Source organism: Agelaius phoeniceus, chromosome 21, assembly GCF_051311805.1.
Source record: "Agelaius phoeniceus isolate bAgePho1 chromosome 21, bAgePho1.hap1, whole genome shotgun sequence".
Classification (NCBI taxonomy): domain Eukaryota; kingdom Metazoa; phylum Chordata; class Aves; order Passeriformes; family Icteridae; genus Agelaius; species Agelaius phoeniceus.
In genome coordinates this window covers 10,180,283-10,203,239 of record NC_135285.1, presented here as the reverse complement: position 1 = coordinate 10,203,239, position 22,957 = coordinate 10,180,283, and the positions used below count along the sequence as shown (strand labels likewise).

Here is a 22,957-nt window from a genome sequence, read left to right as displayed (position 1 = left end):
TTTGCCTCCAGTGCCCTGCAGCATGTATGGATAAAGCACAAGCACCAAGCAGGCTGGAGGCTTCTCCTGCCCTGCACTCCCTCCAAGGCTATTTAGAGCAATACAGATAAGGGGGAAAGCCCCACCCAGTGCCAAGGACCACACCTTTAGCAGCACAGGAACAGAAAAGTCATCCGAGACAAGCCGTGAAAACATGTGACATTATCATTTATTTCTTAAATGTATTTATGATCCATTCAGACCTTTCAAATAAAGTGTACAAGTGCATTTCAGAATAAAAAACTACACTCTTCACACAGCTCTGTAGAACACTACATTTCATCAAGAAACTTGAAGCAAAAACTTCCTATTAAACCACCCATGCATCCTTTGGCTACAATAATATCACTGATCAACGAGTACTGCTAGTCAATTCCGAGTTTCCCTTTAAAGAGAAGGAGCATCCTAAAATCTGCCACCCCTTCCAGAGACCTCTCTTTAAAGAGAGAATATTAAATAAATTAGCTAGGCTTTTAGGCAAAACAGTAAGGCTACTTAGTACTGTTGATGCATGATCCATATATTTGGAGAACAGGCAATCCCAGGCTATGTGAAATGCGTCAACAGCCCTTGAAATTTTAGTAGTATCAAGATTACATCAATCCAGAACAAATGGCAGACAAAAATGTAACCAGTGGAACAATCACTGAAAAATGTGCAGTTTCTGGTAGGATGGGAAGTGCTGATAACAGATTCAGAAAAGTGTTTATAAAATCCGCTAAGAACCACATCGACATTCTTAAAATTACATATTGTACAAAGCCCTAAACTCTGTGAGTGTACAACCACTGCCCTGCTAAACTGCTTGTTTGGGGACACATACACACACATGTAAAACACACAGATATACTCATTGGAAAGCAATCAGTTTAGCATGGCAGTGACTGTACAACTGCACAGCACACAAATATATATATGTATGTACATCTACAGCAAAAAGGAAACAAGCCAAGAGATGTATGACACAGCTGGGGTACACACCATCTCAAAAGGGAATAATACATTTCCTGGAGTTTTAATAGCTCTTAGCAAAATTACCTCTTGGAAATAATTATGCAAAGATTTAGAATCAGATATTTACATGCTTCCGATTTATCTAATTCCATTTAATAATTAAAAATATGCAAGTATTATTTTAAGTCAGTAACATTTGTCATTTTTGGCTCAACTGTAGTTTTTCTTATTATTAGTCTTAGTTGAAAAATCAGCTACAGAAATGTCTATTAAAACCATGGGGTGGAAGAACCCCTCTCCCCTGTACTTCAACAACAGTTCTGAGTTGGCACAAAACAGGTAATTCAGCAGAACTCTCCCTCAGCTGCCTTGTGCATGAGAACACCCTGCCCCTGTGTGAGGCAGAGCAGAACCAGCAGAGCCAAGGAGCATCGAGGAACCCCCCCAGACCGTCCCCACTGTGTCAGAACTAAACCAGAACCAGTCTCTGATTCACCTGTCTGCTTTTCTAATCTGCTTTGGTGCAGGTTTCCCCATAGTTCTTCCTACCAGGGGCTCCACACTCACAGCTCTTTCTCATATTTTAATACAAAACTATTTCCAGCATTAAAAGGTGCACAAAGTTCTTACAAACACACACATACACATTCTCACCTGTGATTTCATCTACTCTTGGCCTTTTCACTGACATTCAGGAAAAAACTATCAGTTGGAACACTGCTTGTGTAAGGAGCTGGATTGTCTCCCAAACAAAACTCCTTAAAACAACCTCTGACAACGTCAGATCTCCACAGGACACCAGAAAAACCCCACTGGTGGCTTCTGCTGTACCAGGTACTGTGAAAGGTGCAAGCAGACAGGCGGGACACGAGGAAGAACGAGCATCACAGAGCCATGGAATGGTTTGGGTTGGAATGGACCTTAAAGCCCATCCAGTGCCACCCCTGCCATGGCAGGGACACCTTCCACTCTCCCAGGTTGCTCCAAGCCCCGTCCAGACTGGCCCTGGGCACTGCCAGGGATCCAGGGACAGCCACAACCTCTCTGGACAACAGAGAGGCTTTAAAGTAAGATCACTCCACTGCATTTCATTCAGCAAAGCAACCTAAAAGCACATGCACGCACAGCCTCCCATGCTCGTGGTTTAATTGTAAACAGCATGTGAAAAAAACAATTTAAAAAGGTACGAATACAGTTCTGAAATCCCTGAAGAAAAGACATACCCACGAGTATTAAGAACAGTAAAAAAGCTCATCATTAGCAATTGCAAACGTGTTTCCATCCTGTTGCATTCATTAGAGGAATACAAAATTGAATCTAGTGTTTACATGCTAGAATTACAATAGAAACTAGATTTCAAAGGTTACATATGGAGAGAAATGTATCAGCATAGGAACTTGCAAAAGACTGTGCTGTACAGCATTTCTAAAGACATGAGTCTGTCAAGACAATACAACAATTGCAAATCCTTCCAGACAGTTCAAAAGCGTGGCTGGAGGTAATGCTGCTTTCTGTTCTCTGAAAGGATTAACTGCACCAGTATTTTTAGTAGGTTTTAATGACAATTTAACCTCAAGAAATACCTAACCCCTCAAAAACCGAGGTGATCAGAAACATACAGGTACCTTACAGCCCTCAGGTTTTATTTCTTTGTACACTAAACATCAATTCATTCGACAGCATCTACAGAAAATGTTTTAAAAAATGTTTTTATGAAATACTTTTCATACCCAGTAATGCTAATATTTAAAAATACTTCACAGTGTGGTACTAATGTAACTTCATAAAACGAGCAACTTGAGTTCGCTAAAGCTCAAAGCCTTACATTATATTAAAATAGTCCAAAGATCCCACACACACACAGAATCACTAGCACTATAAATATACTTAAGCCACTTTAGTGCAAAGTCTGGTTTTGCTTCCCCTGACAAATCCCTCTATATTCCTGCCAGCATATTAAAACGTCATCCTTTACTAATCTAATTATTGATTTTCAAGGATTCATTTACAGTTGAAATCCCAGAAGAACTTTTTTCAATTTACCATAAAAGTAATGACTTGGTTTATTAAGCATTTGATTGCTTGGTTCAGTGGTCTGTGTAACACTGAGAATGACTCGCATATGCACAGCAAGATTTGAGTTCATCTTTATGAGGAGCCACTTGAATTTATTTCACCTTTTCATGGAAGGATCTCCAGTAATGACCATCAGAAAGAAGCCAAAGCTTTGAATTACAAAACTGCTATCCTCATCTTACAAATTCATAAATGGAAGTCAGAGCAGAGTCAGGACTGCTCTGTCCCAGCCCCCTGGGCTGCAGCTCAGGCCTCACACGCAGGCAGGTGGAGCCTTCCCCAATCCTCTCCTTCTAAACATGGGTGTCCCTGTGAACCCCTACTCTAAACATCATCTAATGCCATGTGCATCCACTCAGCACTTCCTACAACCTCTCAGACAATAAAGCCACTGCTTACCAACCCACCAACAGGTCTGTCCCACAGGGACCTGCTGCCTCCTGGGCTCTCCTGGAGCAGAGCCTGCACGTCCTGTGATCAGCTCAGGGAAGCTGCCTCCATAAACAAACATTTCACCTGTCTAGAAAACAATGTCACAGGGAAAAAAACGGAAAAGCTGACCAAACAAAGTATATGCCATCAGATTAACTCCCTGTGGCTGAAACACCTCAGACAGACAACAGTGACAGGGACTGATGTGACCTGAACTCAAAAGAGGGGCTGATCATCACCCCAGGTCTGCAGGGAATCCCTTTGGGCTGGGTGTGGGGGACCTCAGGCTCAGAGGAGCTGCCTCCAGGGAGCAGCAAAGCCAAAGCAAGAAGGTGAAACTCCATATTTAAAAGTGTGCATTGTAAAGAAAATGACTCACGTTAAATATTCCATTGTTCTGACCCATCTCCAGCAGGTTTCCTCTCTTTGTTCCCATCGACCACAACTTTCAGACTTTCAGTTTCTTTCTCTGAACACAACAGCACCTGGTCCTACACTTACTAGATTTTACTTCTGAAGACCTATCCCCTTCCAAAACCATAACTTCAGTATTAAATGTCTTTGCTTATGTGCAGAAACGTCTTTCGAAGCAGAACCTCTACAAAGCACAGACAATAATGGAAATACCAACTGGAAGTAAGCCATCAGCTCAGAAGGCAGGAGAACACATTTACATCAGCTCAGAGGCAGGAGAACACATTTCTCTGCAGTGAAAATGGGACATTCTCCCACCACCCAAAAGAGGGGCTGTTTGCTTTGATGGAGACATCTGTAAAACCTGACCAGCTCTGGCCTGACCACAGCCCCATACACACAACAGCACTCACTGTATAGGGAACACTAAAGATAACATTTGGATAAACTTGGATTAAAATCTAGTTTTATCTTCAATGACACCACAGGAAGGATGTGCTGTATTCTGCAAAGTCATGGAAGGGGAGAAGAAACTCTTCTAAACCAAACAATAAAATAAGGGCCAAGTCAGGCAAAAGTTTCAGCAGGTGCGTCAAAAACTCAGAACCAAACATGTGCTAAAACAACAAAAAAAAAGCCTTCCAAAACCTCCACCTTCTCTTATTAAATTATCTAAAAGAGATGAATTAGAAAATTTTTAGAAGGGTCCTTTTTTTTTGTACAGTCTGAAGGCAGATTCCTGTGCTCACATACTGGTTCCTAAGAAATATTTTTTAAAGCACCAACCTGACTTAGAAGTTCTGTCAACTTCAGACCCTGATGTGAAGTAAGATCAGACTGAAATTTCAGACTTCCTGACTCATGGAGTTACTGCCTTGATAATCACAGCACTTGGGAACACCATGATAAATAGCAAAAAATCTCCATGTTGAATTTGCACAATGAATGTTTCCATCTCATATCACATCCAGGCCTTGGGAGTGTCTTTTTTCAGAAGAGACAAACTGAAATTTAGGGTTCTCACATATAAAGTGTTTATATGAGAGGGAGGAACAATGCCATTGGGAATTCTCTGTCTCCTGCAATTCTCTGTGCCTCAGTACTTTGCACCCCCTTCTTCCTGTCAAAGACTTGTGACAAATATCCAAAACTGCCCCTTGGCACTCTGACACTGAGCCATGTCAGAATTCCAAGTAGTAGAAACACATTTCTGAGTGATAAAAAGCCTAAAAACAAACATCCCAACAACAAATAAAGACTGTAGAAACTGGTAACATTTAATAAAAAAATTAACACTAGATAATAGTAAAACTTTTGTTTGACACAGAAGATTTCTGCTGAGTTTAAAAATACTATCCCTTGATTGAGATAATAAAAAAATAATATTTCACAGCTATTTTCCAAGTATATTTGGAAAATGACAACATAATCACAACCTAAACTTCCAGTAATCTTTAAAAAAATAAAAATAAAAAAGGACTTCTACATGAAGCAAATTACCATCTTCTGAGAAGCTGTGAGTATAGAAATCCTTCCCATGGCACTAAAAAAAGCCACTGAATTGCATCTTGCAAATTGAAACTTCCAGCAGCTTAATTTGAAAGCGAGGCAGATAACTCTAATAAAAAATAAATTTATAGTCTGAGATGGAACTTCAAAATTAGTTCATTTAATCATATCACAGCCCCATTTTTATGAAGATGCAATTTGATTTCTGTCCTCTCCTCAGTGTGGCATTTATCTGTGCAATGCTCTCACCACTGATTTCCAAAGCACCCAGACACAAACAGAGCCAGAAGTGGACTCATTTCAGATGTGGAGGATGAAAAGGATCCAGCTGGAAAATTTGCTGCCTGACCATTCCTAGCAAGGACCCCTGTGCCTGTGTTGGGTGCATGACAAAAGGTGTTCAATGCACTGCTGAGAAACAAAGTCGTGTTTGCCAAAATTATTTTTCCCACCATTGGCACAGTGAACAGAATTCACCCCCTGCAATTTCACTGAAGACAACAGACCCAAATGCTATAAATATTTAAAACACCTAAACACATACTACACATACTACATCAACGTTAAATTAAGAGGGAAAAATGTAATTTAAATTTTTAAAATATCAATAAATTAACAGAGACAAAAAGAGAAATATTTGACACTAAAACCAAGCTAATGAGGCAACACTAAAAGTGTCTGTACAGTGGATGAAACTTGAATGCATCAATTGGCTGCAACTCCTCTCCATCCTTATCTCTTGGAGACTTCCAGATTCTGATTTTCACCTCTTACAGGAAATGTCTGAGCTGAGGAAGACTTGGAGATGAGTAAGGCAACTGAAAACAGCCTGGCTGTCAGGAATGTTAGAACTGAACCTTTGCTGCAAAGCAGCAACAGCTGCAAGAATGCATCTGCATCTGGATCAGCCACCGTGCTCCAAGTGCAATTCCAGGCTCAGGGCTGAAGGAGCAACTGCTTCAGCTCCAGTTAAATCTCTATGCCATGATTTAGACCCCTTACCAGTTTCAGAAACTTCCAAAATTTTCACAAACTAGCACACAATGCTCCTATTTAAACCCTCTATTTAGCCATAAAATACCCTGAAAGCAACAATCTTTGCTTTGCAGCTTCCCCTTAAACCTGAAACTGCCATTTCTAGGGTTTTAGGCCCCAGCAGATTCTTCTCTTCTATTAAGTTCAATCAAATGCTATTTCAGTGATACACTGCATCATTTCAAAGACTTGGAAATGTTAGATAAGGTGAAGAGTCAGAGAAAGGCTACAGGGAGTTTACCTGAGAGGCTGTTCCAAAAATACCACACACACACACTTTGATATTAGTGACTAAAGCCCTTGAATTGTTCCCCAAAGCCCCCCTTTGCCATCACACCCACAGAGCACTCGAGACAATCAGCCAGGATGTGCAGGAGCTTATTATCCCACTTCTTTCCCAAGTGAGTCACTGCAGGCCTGTGCTCCCCACCGTGGCTGGCTGTGTCTAACCAAAATTCCCATTGCAGGGCTCTGCCCAGCAACTCCCAGGTGTGTCTGCAAGGAGCCAGACAAGCCCCTCTGCTCCTCACTTCAGACTGCAAGACACGGTGGCGTGAAGGCAGCAGGGTTTAGACAACCCGTGCTCTCAAAATTTCAGATGAACTGAAGAGGATGTTTATCTTGGGAGCTTTGGACTGACTATGGATGAAATAGCTGGAAGCTGATCAAGATGCCACTTAAATGCTTTGCCTCAGGGCCCTCCAACAGAAGGAGGCAGCAGTAGCAGGGGGCTCTGCCCCATCCTCCCCTGAACAGGTACACTCACATCCAGGAGAGGAACTCAAGTGTACCAGCACTGAGTGCTGACAAATACGTGCCATGCCAGGAATGCTTCATCCTGCTGCTCTCTCCTTCCCCATTTCCTCACGGGCAGCCCCATGAGACTGTACTGGAGCAAATGTGGATGGGCAGCAGGGCTGGGCTGTAGCAATTGTGGCATGTGATGGGGCAGAGACAAGCTGGTAACCTCCAGGGCAGGTCAGAGAGAGGAGAGGCCAGGGCTCACAGCACAGCAGAGAGGAGGGGGGAGTTTGCAGGAGGGACAGGGCAGAGTATTAAAAATACGATCTTGATCTAGAACAACACAGACTTGAAACGATTTAACAAAAACAAAGCCTTCCCTTTGGCCAAGAGAATTACCCCAATTCTAAAAATATCACATTATTTTCCCTATCTTTTTTTCATTCCCACTGTGACTAAGAGCACACCAGCTGTACCAGAGGAGCTCAGGGAATTCCCTACTCAGCAGCCCGAGGCAGTGACGGGAAGCACAAGGAGGGGCACAGAGGGCAGATGGTTGGGGGCACAGCTTCCTCTCAGAGCAGGAGAGACAGAGGGACAGCCCTGCACCAGGGACAGGGTGACACTGCAATCCACCACTACAGCAATACTTGGTTCACTTTCATTTCCAAAATGGCATAGTAAAAAAGACCAGGATATTCTTTAGGAAAAACTCAACAATTTGAGGGCCATTAGACCTTAACAGCATGACAGTACTCAAAACATTTAATCTAGGCTAGCTTGAACAAGCTGTGGTCAATGAGACATGGTTGCTCAGATATTGCCTTTGTCTGACCAGTTAGATATGCTTTTGCCAGCAGGATTTAGCTCCTGCTATATTTGAACCATCTTTAATCCCATGAAGGCTAAAGAAAAATGTCTCTGATTTAGCTCTGTGCACTTATGAATAACTCAAATACTACAGTTAAATTTACAACATAGTTCCCTTAGCTGTTTAGAAGACAATTGTTTTCTTTCCTTTCCCCTTAAGTTCCAGTATGCAAAATATCAGAAGAATTTAGATTAAAAAAAAAAAAAAAGGGGACATGTTATTTTTAAAGTTGTTCTTGAGAAAATTTCCACATACAAACCCGCGGCATTTCTCCACTGGTTTGAGAACAATTTTCACATGTTGGCATCATCCTTGAGTGGCTGCCACAACTCTGGTATCATAAAGCAACACGTATTTTCTCTTAGCTTATCAAAACACATTTTATTTAACTGCTAAATTTGGTCTGATCCAAGTTTTTCTTCTTACTTCACAACAAACAGGAAAACGCAGATGCCGCACTCAGATCCAAACATGCATCCTACCAGGGAAACGGGGCACGGAAGCCAGATCAGCCCTAGGAGTGAGACTGCCCAGACCACATCGCTGCACTCACGGCTCATTGACAGAGTTCACACTGAAATGTTCACACTGTTCACTCCTGTTCTACAAGTCCTGTCTAGGTAGCACTGAAAAACAAATTGTTTGGCCCCTTCTGTTCTGACGCTGGAACATTGTGTCAATATACTTTGGCATATATTAAAAAAATCCCTGTAATATACCATAGACTGTGACATTTCCACTTCAGATCTATCATTTACATGTGAAGCACGAATCTCCAAAGAACCCAGTAAAGCTGTAAGAAAGACTACATTTTGCCGAAGCTCTCAGACACCCACTCCATTCAGTCACACCAGCTGGAGAGGTAAGTGTCAAGATACAGCTTTATTCTTTAAAATGAATGTGGAGGTGAAACTCCACAGCCTCCTCCACAGCAATCATTTTTTAAAGTGAAACCACAACGCTATGTGCTCCTGATCCTTCTATGTCAGCAGCATTTCTCAGAAACCTTTTTGCAAATCTGGGTATCTTAAAATCGTATCTAAGTTATTTTGCAATCAACGCAATTGTCCCTGCACTTCCCAGTCCAGCTGACGGGCGTCCTAGACATGACATCCATTGGAAGATCTTTTGCTCCTAGAGGTAGAGGAGTCCTTAGCTACCCTCTGTCTAGCACACGAGGCACAGATGGCCCCCGAGAGACGCTTCAGCCCCTTCTGAAAGACACTGTTGGAGAGACTGTAAATGACACAGTTGCAGAAACTGTTGCTAATGGCAAGCCAAGTGGTCAAGAAGGACGCGACGCGGTTACTGTAGACGTTGGAGCTCTCCAGCAGGAAATAGATGATGTAGGGCAACCAGAGGATGTAGAAGACACTGGTGATGCGGAAGAGGACCATGGCATAGCGCTTGTCCGGGCAGGGCTGGGCCTCGCCAGCCTCCCCGTCCTGCGAGCTGAAGCGCACGCGCCGCTCGTTGATCTCCTTGGTGTGCTGCTGGCAGATGCGGAAGATGTTGAAGTAGGTGAAGCAGACGATGAAAGCGGCCGGGGCGTAGAGCATCACCACAATGAAGAGGGTGAAATAGGGATCGGTGTTCCAGGAGTTGGCGCACCACTGGAACACATCCCCGTGATATCCGGGCTTTCCCCAGTGAAAGGAGGGCAAGAAGACCAGGCAGGAGTAGAGCCAAATGGTCAAGATGCAGATCCGCAGCCTCCACGGGGTAACCAGCGTGTTGTAGGTCAGGGGCTTCGTGATGGCGATGTATCTGTCGATGCTGATGCAGGCCAGGGAGGCCATGGAGACGCTCTTCAGCACTGATACCACATAACCAAAGATTTGGCAAACCAAGGACTCACTTAAAACAATAGGATAGTGCAGCAGAGACAAAGAAGGCACCAGACAGCTCACGCCCACCAGGAGGTCAGCATACGCCATAGTCTGGATGAAGTAGCTGGTGGTGTGGTGGTTCAGCAGAGGTGCACAGTGAAAGACAAATATCACAATAATGTTGCCCGAAATAATCAGCACCATGAGGAACACAATAATAACCACTTCCAGGAGGCAAAAATTGATGGTCTCCAAATAGCTAATGGCCAGGAGACAGAAAGGCCGGCCACTCTGGTTGCCAACCAAAGAGGAGTTCATCTTGAGCACTGCAGTGATCTCTCTACTTCATGCTCCTGCCTGCTGCCTGCAGCCACTCCAGGCAGCTGCTGTCATTGCGGCTGGTGCTGTGTGTGCAGCAATGTCAAAACCGGAGCTCCAGTCCCCAGGGCTGCTCCAGATGCTGCTGCTGTGCATTGTCTGCAGCACAATTCCCCTTTAAATCCGGCTCCCCGCCGCTCCCGCTGCACCGGGACCCAGCGGCAGGCATGTCAGCAACTTCCCCGGCGCACCGGAGAGGGCTGATACCGATGCCCTCCTGGGTGGGCTGCCGCGCCGAGGAGGGATGAGGGGCTGGGGGAAGAGGGAGAGGAACCTCCACCGAGTCAGGACGAGAGTCCTCCCAAAGGCTGACAGAGAGAAGGGGAAAGTGTTTTACAGAACCGCCTCTCCCCCGCGCTGCCACCTCCGCCGCTCCCCTCCTTCCCCACGCCCTGCTCAGCGCTCCCCGTCGGCCCCGGCTCCAGCCCCGCTCCCTCCCCACGCCCCGCCGGCGGCAGCGGAGGCGATGCCGCCTCCCCGGAGCCCCGGCAGCCGGGCGGGGGGATGCGCGGCGGGGAGGGCGGGGGTCCAGCCCTTCTCCGCTGGCTCCATTTTGCACGGCGCTTTTGTTCGCCGCCTCTCCCGGCCCCGCCGCCGCCGCCCCGGCCCCGCCGCCGCCCCCCGCCCGGCCCGGGGCCAGCCCGGCCCCGCCGCCCCGGCCCTACCTGCGGCGGGGGAACAAAAGCGCGGAGCATCCTCGGGCGGGCGGCGTGCGCTCCGGCCGCGGCGATGCGGAGCCGGGGGCGGGGAGGCGGGAGGAAGGGGAGGGAGGCGGCGGGAGCGCGGGGGAGGGCGCGGCGCGGCGGGGACCCGGCGGGGAGCGGGGCCGCAGCCCCGGCCCCCATCCGCCCGCCCCAGCGCGCAGGGAGCCGGGCAGCGCCGGCCGCAGCCTCGGGAAGGCGGCTTGGCGCTCCGGGGGCGCTCGGCTCGGCGGATCCACGCGCGGCCGGTGGCGGAGGGAGCCTCACCCGGCGCGACCCCGCCGGGCCGGCAGCGCACGCGGGTCCCGGCCCTGCCGTCCCCGCGCCGCCGGTGCCGCAGGGACACACACCCAGCGCAGTCCGCTCCTCCTCCCGCACCCTGCACGCCGAGCGCCAGCCGCCCATCACCGCCCTGAATTCACGCGGTTCGTCGTCACTTAAAGGCTTTTCCATCCCAGCCCTTTTGGCGAAATACCTATTCTGGAATAAACGTGCCTTTCCTAGGTGCACTGTGTGCTGCTCACAGGAGACACCTGAAAGCAAGGGCAAAGCTGACAACGATGTCCCACCATTAATCCAGATGCTGCTCCAGGTAGGCAGGCACCTCCCTCCATACACAGAGACACACACAGAACGCAAAGGCACCGCTGTCCCTCACATCGGACACCAAAGCAGAAAACCCAGCGACATTCCAGCCAGCAAACACGAGAGAGATTCACAGCACAGCATTTAAACTCGTATTCACACCCTAAGTTAATACCATCTCACTATTTAACCAGAAAAACCTCTTTGAAGGCAGAGAGGCATAACAAGGTACAGCTCTTGTTTATTCTTTATCAAGAGCTTCAACTGACAGGCTGGAAAACACGTTCCCAGGTATGTGGGAGCTCATTCTCTGACCATGACACCAGACTGCTCCAGTGCCACCACTTAGGGCAAGCCCTTGCTACAGGAATTTGTATTTGAATGGATCAAACCAGTAAAAAACTGGAGTGAAGTTCTTCGACAATCAAAATAATTTAGTCAGACCTCAAAGCGTGCAATTGGCATCCTTACAAGCTTTCTGACAACCAACGCCAACAAACCCAAGGGTTTGGTTAACCTAAGCTAAACGTTGGTCATTCTGCGGAATACCTAACGGGAAATTAATTGTGGCCAAAGGAATAGAGGTCAAAGCAACTGAGCCACAGCTCTCAGGTTTTCAGTTGACCAGTAAGTACAAAAAGCATTTTATGATACACTTGTGTTGGCCAAAAATCTGTGCTGGGTAACAGCATGACTTGGCAGATTTTTAGTTAGTCTCATACAAATGCCTGAAAACAAAAACTTGGGGATTCTGCCCTATCTTTAACCCAAAATAGATCTCTTTACTATTGTCCACCATTTTTTTTAAATTTATAGTGTTTCTACTCATGGCAACTGAAGTACTAGAACTGTAGCTAGGAAACATAAACTTTGAATTAAATTTAGGCCAGGGTATTGTGGATTTACAAAAAACAAGCTATGATTGAATTACTGCTGGAGAAATGATCTCCTATCTTTCCAAAGCAGAGAATGATTTACATACCGATTGATTCAAATAGAACTTCTGAATCCTTGGGCACGAATAGACACATTCTAAACAGCCCCAAGAAAATGTACATTGATACACTGAACTTCCTATGTCAGATACATAAAAACAAGGTAGCAATGGAAATACTGACCCCAACCATACCACATCTGGTTGATGAAATTTCTAAACAGAAAATGCACCATGAAATCAAAAACTCCCCAGTGTTCAGGTTTTTATGAAAAGCTCAATGCCCTTAGAGGTATTTCTGTAGAAGAGCCACGTCTGTTTTTTCCTTTAACTGACATTCTATTGTTTCTCCGAAGCTGAGAGCAATGACTCCACTCAGTGCTCTTGCCAGCTCACTCCTGCTTGCTCAAAACACCCAAACCAGCAACAGCCCCATCTCCTCCTGCCCCTGCCCCTGCAGCCAGCCCGGCAGGTGAAGCAAACTGCAGCTGGAAGTAACTGGGGTACAGGGCCTGCTCCCCTGCTCTCTGGTTGGGTGCACCACCAGCCCAGCACCAGAACCTCTCCTAAAGACACCCAAAGGTGTGGCTGAGGTGGCTGAGCTCCGTGAGACTGAAAATACTCTTGTGGTGTACAGACTTCTCCCACTCTACACCATACAGCACCACCTTGTCTAAGGCAATGAAAAGTACTCCAGAAATTATTCAAAGTTACAATGACAGCTCCTGGGAAAACTGCTGCTTGAAAAAGATAATTAAACTTTTATCACCATGTGATCAAAACTAATCAAACGAGGAATCTCAAGGTTCAGGCACACTGACAAGGCTACATCATTGTACAGTGTGATGCACAGATGCATGGTAGGTTCCATTTCAGTTGATTGTACCCAGTCATGGCCCTCTGTCCTCCTGAATTTTCAATGCATTCTTTTTAATTTATAGGAACATATGGAAATATGATTGTGATATAAGTAGAAAATAAGCGTTAGCCACCCACAGCTAAGGTTCTGTCACATTGTATGCTGCCGATGACAACACATTCAGTCAAACAACAGTAGTGACATTTTCATCTATTTCTTCATTAAAAACCAGCATCATTTGCAGCAAGACAGACAAGTATATTTGGTAGAACGTCTGTGTTCTATAATCCTCGTCTCATGGATACAAAAAGGTGGGAAGATGAGAAAGTGGGTAGCAGTTCTGCTATAAGAAAAAGACTGGAACAAATTAATCTACCAGGCCTGGGATTTCTCCCAGAAATGGTGACCCCGGAGTAACATTCCAGGATACTCCTCCTGACACTGGACTATTACTTTTTATTTTATTTGTGCCACAAGATGTCCCTCTCATGTTGTAATTTTCTTAATATAGTGTATTTATCTGGTACAACAGTTCATGGCTTTTTCTTTTCAACATTACTTCCTCCCACACAGACCTATATCCAAAAGCTTTTTATTTCTCCTCCATATTGTAAATGTCAAGTTTTTAATGTTGATATTATGAAGAACTTCTCCATTGACAGATTCAGTAATTGTATTAATCCTTTCTAAAATGTGTTTATTGTGGCTGTTGTCTCCTTCACTTTCTATCATGTTTATTTCTCTTTTTTAGCCTGTCTGGCTCGCTTTATGTGTTTTCTACTCAACCCTTTCCCTCCACCTCTGCCTGTCCAGAACATGCAGTCTTGTTCCTGCAGGTGTCTGTTAACACCTGGAGTGACACCACGTGTCTTCTCCTACCTTTCAGTGGCTGGAAGCCTGAAGATTAACAGCCCTAACTGTGATTGCCAAAGTGCTACCAGGACCAGATGCCTCTTCCAGGGATTGTCTAGATCGTTTCACCTAGAGCTTGCTTTCTGTCCCCAGTAGGGACATGACCTTAATTCACTGGGCTGGCTTTCATCCACACTCCCCACCACCAGCATGGCAATCTGGAGCTGCTAAAAGCTTTATTATTGCACACAGATGGTGTGCAAATTCTCAAAAGTAATTTGTGGAAGCACCATGATGGTGAAACTTCAACCTTCCCGCAGTAACAAAAGCGCAGAGAACAAACCCCAGCCAGTGTGTGGCAAAGAAAACCAGAGCAAATAATTAATATATGCTGTCATGATGATTGGAACACAAAGAGCACACCTTGAAACACAATTTCAATGCTATTTTTAAGTCATATTCAAGAAGAGAGATAGACACAGCTCTCCTGAATGGCAGAACACAACAGGAGACATTTTCTTTTCAATCCTTCAGTAGCCACTACTCAACAGTGAACAAAAAACTGTTCTTTCAGCAATTAATTTGCAAAGGCAAGAAAAAAATCAGAGATTACCTGAGCCTGCCCAGAAAAGCAACCACCAGAAGAAATACTGGGGTGCTGCATCCAACATTCTGTGCACAAGGGGAAAAAATCCCTGAAACAGGCCAGAAGGTTATGAAGCAGCTGTCAACACAGATCCTTATTAATTTGGGACTGTGCTGCTGCATGGGGTCAGGAAAAGCCTGGCAGAAATCAAATGCAGCTACAGGAACAGAGGGCAACATGAAGAGAGAAGGGGCACTGCATTATGAGCACAGGTTTCCTGCATCTCCTGCTCACATTCCAGGGCATAGGTTTTACATGGACTCCTTGTGCTCCTGCACTACACCACAGCAGTTATTCTCACATAAACCCCCTTCAAGGCATGGTAATGCAAATAACTGCAGGCTTGCCAGAGAAGAATTGGCATTAGTGACATGCAAAACATGGCAAAGCATTACAAAGATGGGAAAGCAATGTAATATAATGGACCCTTGTCTTCATATAATTAGCAATTTTTTTCCCAGGAACATTTACTCCTATACATTGCTGCATACTGACTGTAACTGAGCTGCTATTTTAAGAGCAGTAAGAATTAGTCACATTGGAACTCCAAAATTATCACATTTCATGCCTAAGAAAAGCATGAAAAAAAAAATTTAAGGCCAAAGTGCAACCCAGCTTTATTATACTCTTGGTACAGACTACATCCAAAGGGTCTGCAAACATTGTATTGCTGGGCCTTGAATTCATGTTCTCCTCAGCCTCCCAAACAATCCTTGCATTTTTTGTCTGCTCTCCTCTCCAGTACCTCCACACAGGCACTGAAAGATAACCCTGTTTAAAACCTTGCACTTCTTCCACTGCCTGCAGACTGAAGAAATCCCAATTCCCCCGTGAACCAAGCACACATTTCTGTGCTCAAACACCAACCTCTGTCCCTTCCACAGGAACAGTCCCAGCCTGTTTCTGTATTTCAGTCACAACAAAACAAACAGCACTGGATGGCACTGGGCTAATATGGCACCTCCAGATTAGGGAGGTCAACACAATTTTCATTTGCTGGAGCTGGTGTGCTGCTGATATATCACAGACCTCATGAGACTACAGCAGGGCCTGAAAATGGTCACCCAGGACCCATTCTCTCCAATTCCTTAATTAGTTTCTGTGCTGAACGAGCACTGCAGGCATAGCCAGTGCTTTTCAGCAGAACACAGGGCAGGGCCAGCCCACTCTCCCTTACACTCGCACTCCAGAGATGCTTCCAGCAAGAGATGCAGGTTACTTTCTTTGTCTCAGCCAAATGACAAGGAGTGGAAAGGTTTCACAGGTTTAAAAATGAAATGTTACACTATCCCCTTCCAGCTGACAAAGATAGTAGCAGAACGTGTCACCAACTGTGCCACAAAGACATCATCTTTTGCATTCTGATACCAAAACACTGAAACAGAGAAACAAGTGAGGCTGACAGCTACTCACCAGGCAATTAAAATAACACAACAGGATAGCTGTGATCACTCCTTGCCAGAGCACTCAACCTCCACATTACTTATATGATTTATTCACCATAAAATCCCTGTTACAGCTCTACAATGCATAAACCAGCATTAAGGAATTTGGATCAAGTTTTTTCTATATTCATCAATTATATGAAAATACTTATTTTCATATACAGAACATTTTTAGCTGATTTAACATGATTCATTCACATTATGTAGGATCCCTCCTGCATGACTCCAGTAGAAACTGAGTTTAATTTCAGAAGCCCTCCTGCCCTCGGACTAAGGTCTTTAATTGCTCCTTGTGAATCCATGCCATCAAAATATAGAGATACAAAGGCTGATTCACTTGTTTTGCTTTTTAACTGGTGAATAATTAACTTCTGTAATATTTGTACTTAAGCTGTATCATTAATAATTTCTAATACAGTCCTTCTAGACTTGCATGTTTGATGAAAGCAATAAAATCCAATGTAGCTATACAGATAATGGTCAAATCCAAATTAACACATCAGTTTTCTGGATAAGAAGGTGACATTTCATTTTGTGACCCATTCGTTGCTTGAACTTTGAGAACCACTGAGTGATGTCTTTACAAACAATTCTTATATCCTCTTCCTACCTTACTGGGGTCAGTATTCAAGATGAGAAGTCACAAAACTGCTGTCCAATGCAAAAACATCCACGTTGTTCTGTTTTCTTTCTACCAAAAAGGCTGCAATTTCTACTAGTGTTGGATTTTTAGCATAAACACTGAGACAACACAACAAAATTCAGCTTCCATTCAGAAAAGCCAAACAAGCAAAGAAAATTAATCTATCCATTATGAAAGCAATTAATAGGATATTTATTTTTTACAAACTCAGAACTCGGCTGGGTGAAACAGGACTGTAAAAGGAAAGCAGTGCAATGCCACCAGCAGCTCTGTAGGGTTTTGCTGGAGGATTGAATCACAGTCACTTGGTGATAGATCCAGGTACACTAAGGGACCCTCAGGCAAGAGTACGCCTGAAGCTGCCGTACTCCCACCCTTTCAGAAATGGGGGAAAAGAGCTGAAAAAAGCCACGGTACCTTTGTGATGAGGATCCTGTACTTCTCCACCAGGTGGTCGTTGTTGTGACACCCTGCCAGCAGCTGCCACACCTCGCCCCGCAGCGCCTCGGGGACGCCGCTCCGCACCAGCGCCGACAGCGTCTTGGGCCGCACGCTCAGGTTCAGGTGCCTGCAGGGAGCGCTCGGTTACTGCCCCAACAAGCACAGAAACCCGGCTGGAACAGCACACACAGCACCCCTGCCAGGCACTCCACCCCTCCACGTGAGATTCAAGTCGTGTAAAATAAATACAATTTGGAGAACTACTTCCCAAACTATTTTCTTGACTCCCATTAAATTTTTATATATATATATATATATATATATATATATATAAAACATTCAACAAACCAAACACTACATTAAATGCTAGAGGACAGAGGTCACAGCCTGTAAATTCCAAGTTTAAACTACCCCAAAATGAGCAGTCTGCAGAAGTCTCCTAGCAGGAGGTGACCTTCTCAGGGAGGGAGGGAGGGACAGAGGAGTCAGAGCTCTGAGAGTCACCTCTCCTGCTTCTCCAGCTGCACCCCTGCACCAGGGCAGCCTCACTGCACAGCCAGCCCCAGCTGAACAGCTCCTTCCAGCAAGACCACTGACAGCTCATAAATTACAGCACTGCAAGCTGTAAAAACTAAACCTACATGTATGTAATTTATGCACTTACAGCACGTTAAGCTGAACAGCTCATTTGTGGCTTATATATAAAAATCCCCAAAAGACACAGTCTTAAATCATAGAAATTACTATTTTTCAGCAGTTACTAAAAAACAAACTTCTGGATAAAATGATCAAGAGAACTGACAGACAAAGCCAGGCAGAAAGATGAACTTGTGTCACATCAACTGCATTATGTTCTTAATAAACTGGCATTTATTAATGTTTGTAACAGTCTAACAGATATGTGGATAATAATTTCACACAGACTGGGATTCCCTATGGCCTTTCTCCAGTCTACAGTGTTCTGACACAATAATCTAGAGACTAACAAGGCAGACATTTAAATCAGTATTTATTGCACAGAACCCAGGACCATCATGTTCTCCTTCACTGTGCTTTGTCTAAAAGAAACCAACTAAAATAGAAATAATATTTATAAGGTAGTTACATTTATATCAATGTCATTAGAGACATATCTTTATAAAGCATTTATTATGCTTTTATAATACGTAAGTATATTTAGATAAAATACTTCCCATATACAAAATACTCAGTATTTCTGTAAAGGCCTATGAAACTGCTTTGCCTCAATCTCAGATCAGAGGAAGTACAACAGTAGTTCCAATGAATACAGTCATGAAGGCTGTAGACTAAAGGCTACACACTACTGGATTCTTCCCAACTATGTTTGAAATGAGAAAATTGTGTGACTCAGCAGTTATGAAACATCAGCCAAATATTCTTTGGTATCACAAAATACCAAATATTAAATTAATATACACATCTAATTACACAATTCTAAAAACTAGCATGAAACTACCTGAAGTCTGATTTTTATTGTTTCCAATCCTCTTATGTTAAAAGCTGGGGGATCATTGCTTCCAAATACACGTTTTTAGTTAAGAAGGAAAGCCCTTTAACACACATTAAAGCTGTTGCCAGCATTAGCACAGAAGCATTTCATATCCTCTTAGAGCTGCCAAAACATTTCCAATGGGAGTCAGGTGGCTTAATTATCTCCGAGCCCTTGGAAGAATTACAAAAAAAAATGCACATTGAAAGAAACTTTCTCACAGCAGCAGATGCAGAGAGCTCATCTGGCAAAGATGTTTCTCCAAATCTAGGAGAGGGAAAAGGGATCATATATCATTTTACCACAGCCTTCCCCTCCTACAAATGTGTCCACTTAGTGCAAAACCAAAGTGGAAGGAAAACGACTCATTCAAATAAGCAATAACTGCAGAAAATACTAAACAGTTATTATCTTAATTTAAAGAGATTCCTGTCTAAGTGGTCACATCAATCCTTTTTCTCATCTAAGCCGCGTGACTGGCTCCAATCTCTGCTGTCCTACTCCTTGATCCAATACCCCACTCAACCTTGGACTTGCTGTCCAGCCCTTGCCCTGCTCTCATTGACTTCAGGAAGCAAAAGGCCACAATTAAAGCCAGAGTCAAAATGAAGCCTGTTTGAGCTCAGTCTCATGCTGCCCATCACCCCCTTTGTGGGGAAAAAATAAAACCTAACAAAACCCCTGAATTTCACAGCAATCAGCATCACTTTGGAACTGCTCAGACTACGTCAAGATGAATAAAACAATCCCTCACCAAAGGAGGATTGTGTTGCATTTGCAATTGGACTGTCAAGAAACACTCTTCTTGTACACTGACATTTTCCAGGGAAAAACAGCAGAGCTCATGTACTTCCTTCTTGGCAGGCTCTGGAGTCTTCCTTTAGATAAGGGAGGAAAAACATCTTCTCTATCCAAGTCCAAATCTCCCATTTCTTAAGCTACAGTCTCTAAGATATGACAGCTGCAGGAAAAATTGGCTGTGCACCCAGTCAGAATTACAAAGAGGAATGGAAGTGATCTGTGCAGAATAGACAAAGCAAGAGCTGCATTTTCTCTACACTACTTAGTTTAGTTTTTCCTTTAATAAAATCCCAAGGAACCTGAAGATAAGTAGAATTTTAAGGCAGAACCAACTAAAGACACAGCATAAGTGAATTTCTACACACTAAACATGCACTCAAAAACTAAAATATTTATAACACCCTCTAAAGAAATCAGAAAACAAGCCAGAGAATAAGGGGTGGGGATGGACAGAGAACTAAATCCAAACTAATCTTGTATCACAGCCTCTGGAAATAAAAACTCCAAGCAGAAGGAGCAAACAGAGTGAGAATATTCAGAACTGTAATTTTCAGAATGTGATTTTACCACTTACCACTTGGACAGCAGCTCTCCCCACGTTTCAAGAATTTTTTCTGCACACTCTTTGGAAACATCTCCAGAACCACTTAAGAGTGGTTCATCATTGTCTGCCAAGAGAACAGAAGGGACACTTCAGCCAAGGCCACATGGAAGGCCAGCAGGAAAAGTGAAAAAGCAGAAACCCAAGTTATCTCCATTTCATCTTTGTAATGCCAAATGTTTCTATACTCAGAAGTGGTTGTGGTTTGCTTTAAAAAAATTTTTTAAAAGCAGAAGTTCTTGAAAATACATTAAGTTCCAAGCTGGGCAGGTCCTGGTACAGTTTCATCTCTCCCAGATGTCTGACTCTCCACTAACCACTGCCTGCTGACATTTCCAAATAACACCAGCTTCTCCTTCTGCTCTCAAACCTGTCCACAGTTGCTCAGGGAGGGGCAGAAGCCACATGATAATCCCCAGTTTTGAGGAGCCCTTTTCCATGTTGTCCCAAATACAGCACAGGAGGCCTGGGCTGAGAAAAGCAGGGACACTGAAGAGCCAGATGAGGGAGAGGCTGACCAGGAATGCCAGGACACTGGCTGTGGGATCTTGCAATATTCCAGCAGGAAAGAACCCCTCAATCAGGCAGATTCTGACTGGAAAGGATCCCACATCTTTTACAACCACATTATTCACCAACTGCCCTTTCTCAAAGTCCACAAAGCACAGGAGCTTCTCACCCTCCTCTTCATCATCCTCTGGAGGCGATGGGATCATGGAGCCCTGCGAGCCCGACTGGGGCAGGCGCAGGGAGGGGCTGGCTGTGGTTTTCCTTCTCTCCCTCTCAGATTCACTTTCCAGGCACACAACCTCATACAGAGTGTCCGAGTTGTTCTTCCTGTCCTTCTGCTTTATCTAGGAAAACAAGGCTCATTTCACTCAGGAAGACACACAAATGCCACATCACTTCCTAAGGCTCTGCCTTCTCTTTCCAGAGCAGGAGAGCTGAGGAACAACTTCCATCCCATTCTACAGTGAGGAATGTTCACACCTGGGACACATTCAATGCAAGGGGCAGGCTGGCAGAGCTCCCTGACCCCTGCTGGGAGCGTGCTGCACCCACAGGCACGAGGGGCACTTGGATCTGCTGTCCACAGGGAGCTCATCTTTCCAGCCATCAATGAACTGGGCACAAATGCACTGATTTTTAAAGCTATAAATGCATCTGTGGTCTAAGACAAGAAGGTTCCTCAATATGCAGCAACTTTGCCTTTATTCAAACAGTAGTGAAAAATTGAAAGCAAAAGCTTAAAAATTATGTCAAATTCTTCTTCAAAGAGAATTTATAAAATGAGCTAAAATAGAAAAGGTTTCTGGGGATACTAATGGTGGCAAAAGTAGTCCTAAAAATTTGTTCATATTTATTTGAACGAGATGAGCTTTAAGATCCCTTCCAAACCAAAGCAGTCTGGGATTCCATGATTTTCCCACGGCAATGGTCTTTGGCAAAGCTTCCAATTCTGTGTATACACTGCTGCTGTGTACAAATTGCTGAGTTCCAAAGCCTACTCTGTGACCCTGTTTCTCCATAATTTTCAATGCTTTGGTACCTTCCTTTCCCTTAAAAAGGGATTTTTCTTTGTGAAGCAGTTCTAAAATATTAATATATTTTAAGGACTTAGATTTTTTTTCATAAATGAATAAAAATAGAGAGCAGAAAAGAGAAGGTGAAGAAAAGAGGGAAATAAGATTCAAAATTATGCTCCACACTAAGCTCCCAGTGCTCAATTTTATTCTTTGGAGCATTAAAAATGAAGAGAAATACATCAAAATTAAAAATGACTAAACCACTAAATGCAATCGGAGCAAATAAAATCCCTCTGCTTTCACCATTTCCGAATAAAGAACCACTGCCAAAGTAAGATAAGCCAATTCTACACAGCTGTACTTTTAATAGGCTAATCATGACTCCACAGAAACAGGTTTCCCTTCCAGGCTTATCAGGCAGTACATTCTATATTTGTTGCTTCCACTACGAGTTTTGATAATCTTCCATTAGTAAACACTGCAAGTTGGATAACCTGACAGTGTCTGTGGAAAAAGAAAATTGGCCAAGATAAGTCACAATGTCTGTGAATTTGGTAAGACAAAAGATCCAGAATTAGCTCAGTAAGATAAGCTTCCTTTAAACTGCCAAACAGAAAAGGCACCTTTTGGAGGCTGTAGAATATTTATAGCCCAACAGCCTCTACATGCTCCACCTCAAAAATATTCTGAATAAAAAGGCTGAGCTCATCCATGAAGAATTTTTCCACCTTAAACTTTGAAGGAAAGGGTTTTTTCTTTACATAGAAAAAGAATCCTTGGTGAACTTCATCTTTGTTACTACCCAGATGCCATTCTTTGTTAGCACTTAAAGGCAAGTGTAAAAAGAATGAAGAAAAGCCTCTTGCTTAACTCAAAACCTCTTTAAATAAGAACACTTATCAAGAAATTAGGACTCCAGCACTGCTTTCTTTTTGGGCTGCACCCAGAATTGCTAAGCCTGGAGAGGGCACGTACATCCACATTGTTATTTGCTTTTATACATTTCCAGCTCTTTAAACAGGACTTTCATTTCAGAACAATAGTTTCTAGAGCAGAAGAATAGCAGCTATTTCAAGTACATGATCTTCAGTGACTTGGACCTTCAACTTACCAGCCTTATTTTGAGACTAAGTTA

At 43.9% G+C, this 22,957-nt stretch overlaps 2 protein-coding genes across 4 annotated transcripts in view; both read right to left on the bottom strand.

Moving 5' to 3' along the window:
* RABGAP1 (RAB GTPase activating protein 1) overlaps positions 1-22,957 on the bottom strand; it is a 60,874-nt gene that overhangs the window by 20,766 nt on the left and 17,151 nt on the right. For 2 of the 3 annotated variants that reach the window (XM_054646153.2, XM_054646154.2), the window contains 3 exons: positions 20,976-21,150; positions 20,270-20,363; positions 17,361-17,511 (listed from right to left, as the gene is read on the bottom strand). In XM_054646153.2, the coding sequence (XP_054502128.1) occupies positions 17,361-17,511; positions 20,270-20,363; positions 20,976-21,150 (420 nt within the window). Of the gene's footprint in view, positions 1-10,943; positions 11,400-17,360; positions 17,512-20,269; positions 20,364-20,975; positions 21,151-22,957 lie in introns of those variants that run through there. The other variant, XM_077189121.1, reaches the window with a different exon arrangement.
* GPR21 (G protein-coupled receptor 21) lies at positions 187-11,067 on the bottom strand. The gene is made up of 2 exons (XM_077189139.1): positions 10,944-11,067; positions 187-10,586 (listed from the first exon to the last, which is right to left on the bottom strand). Exon 2 carries the CDS (start codon positions 10,216-10,218, stop codon positions 9,172-9,174), a length of 1,047 nt encoding a protein of 348 aa, XP_077045254.1. The 5' UTR covers positions 10,219-10,586; positions 10,944-11,067; the 3' UTR covers positions 187-9,171.

Excerpts from the sequence above, each read along its gene's own strand:
- GPR21 (XM_077189139.1), bottom strand. The coding sequence starts at position 10,218 with ATGAACTCCTCTTTGGTTGGCAACCAGAGTGGCCGGCCTTTCTGTCTC.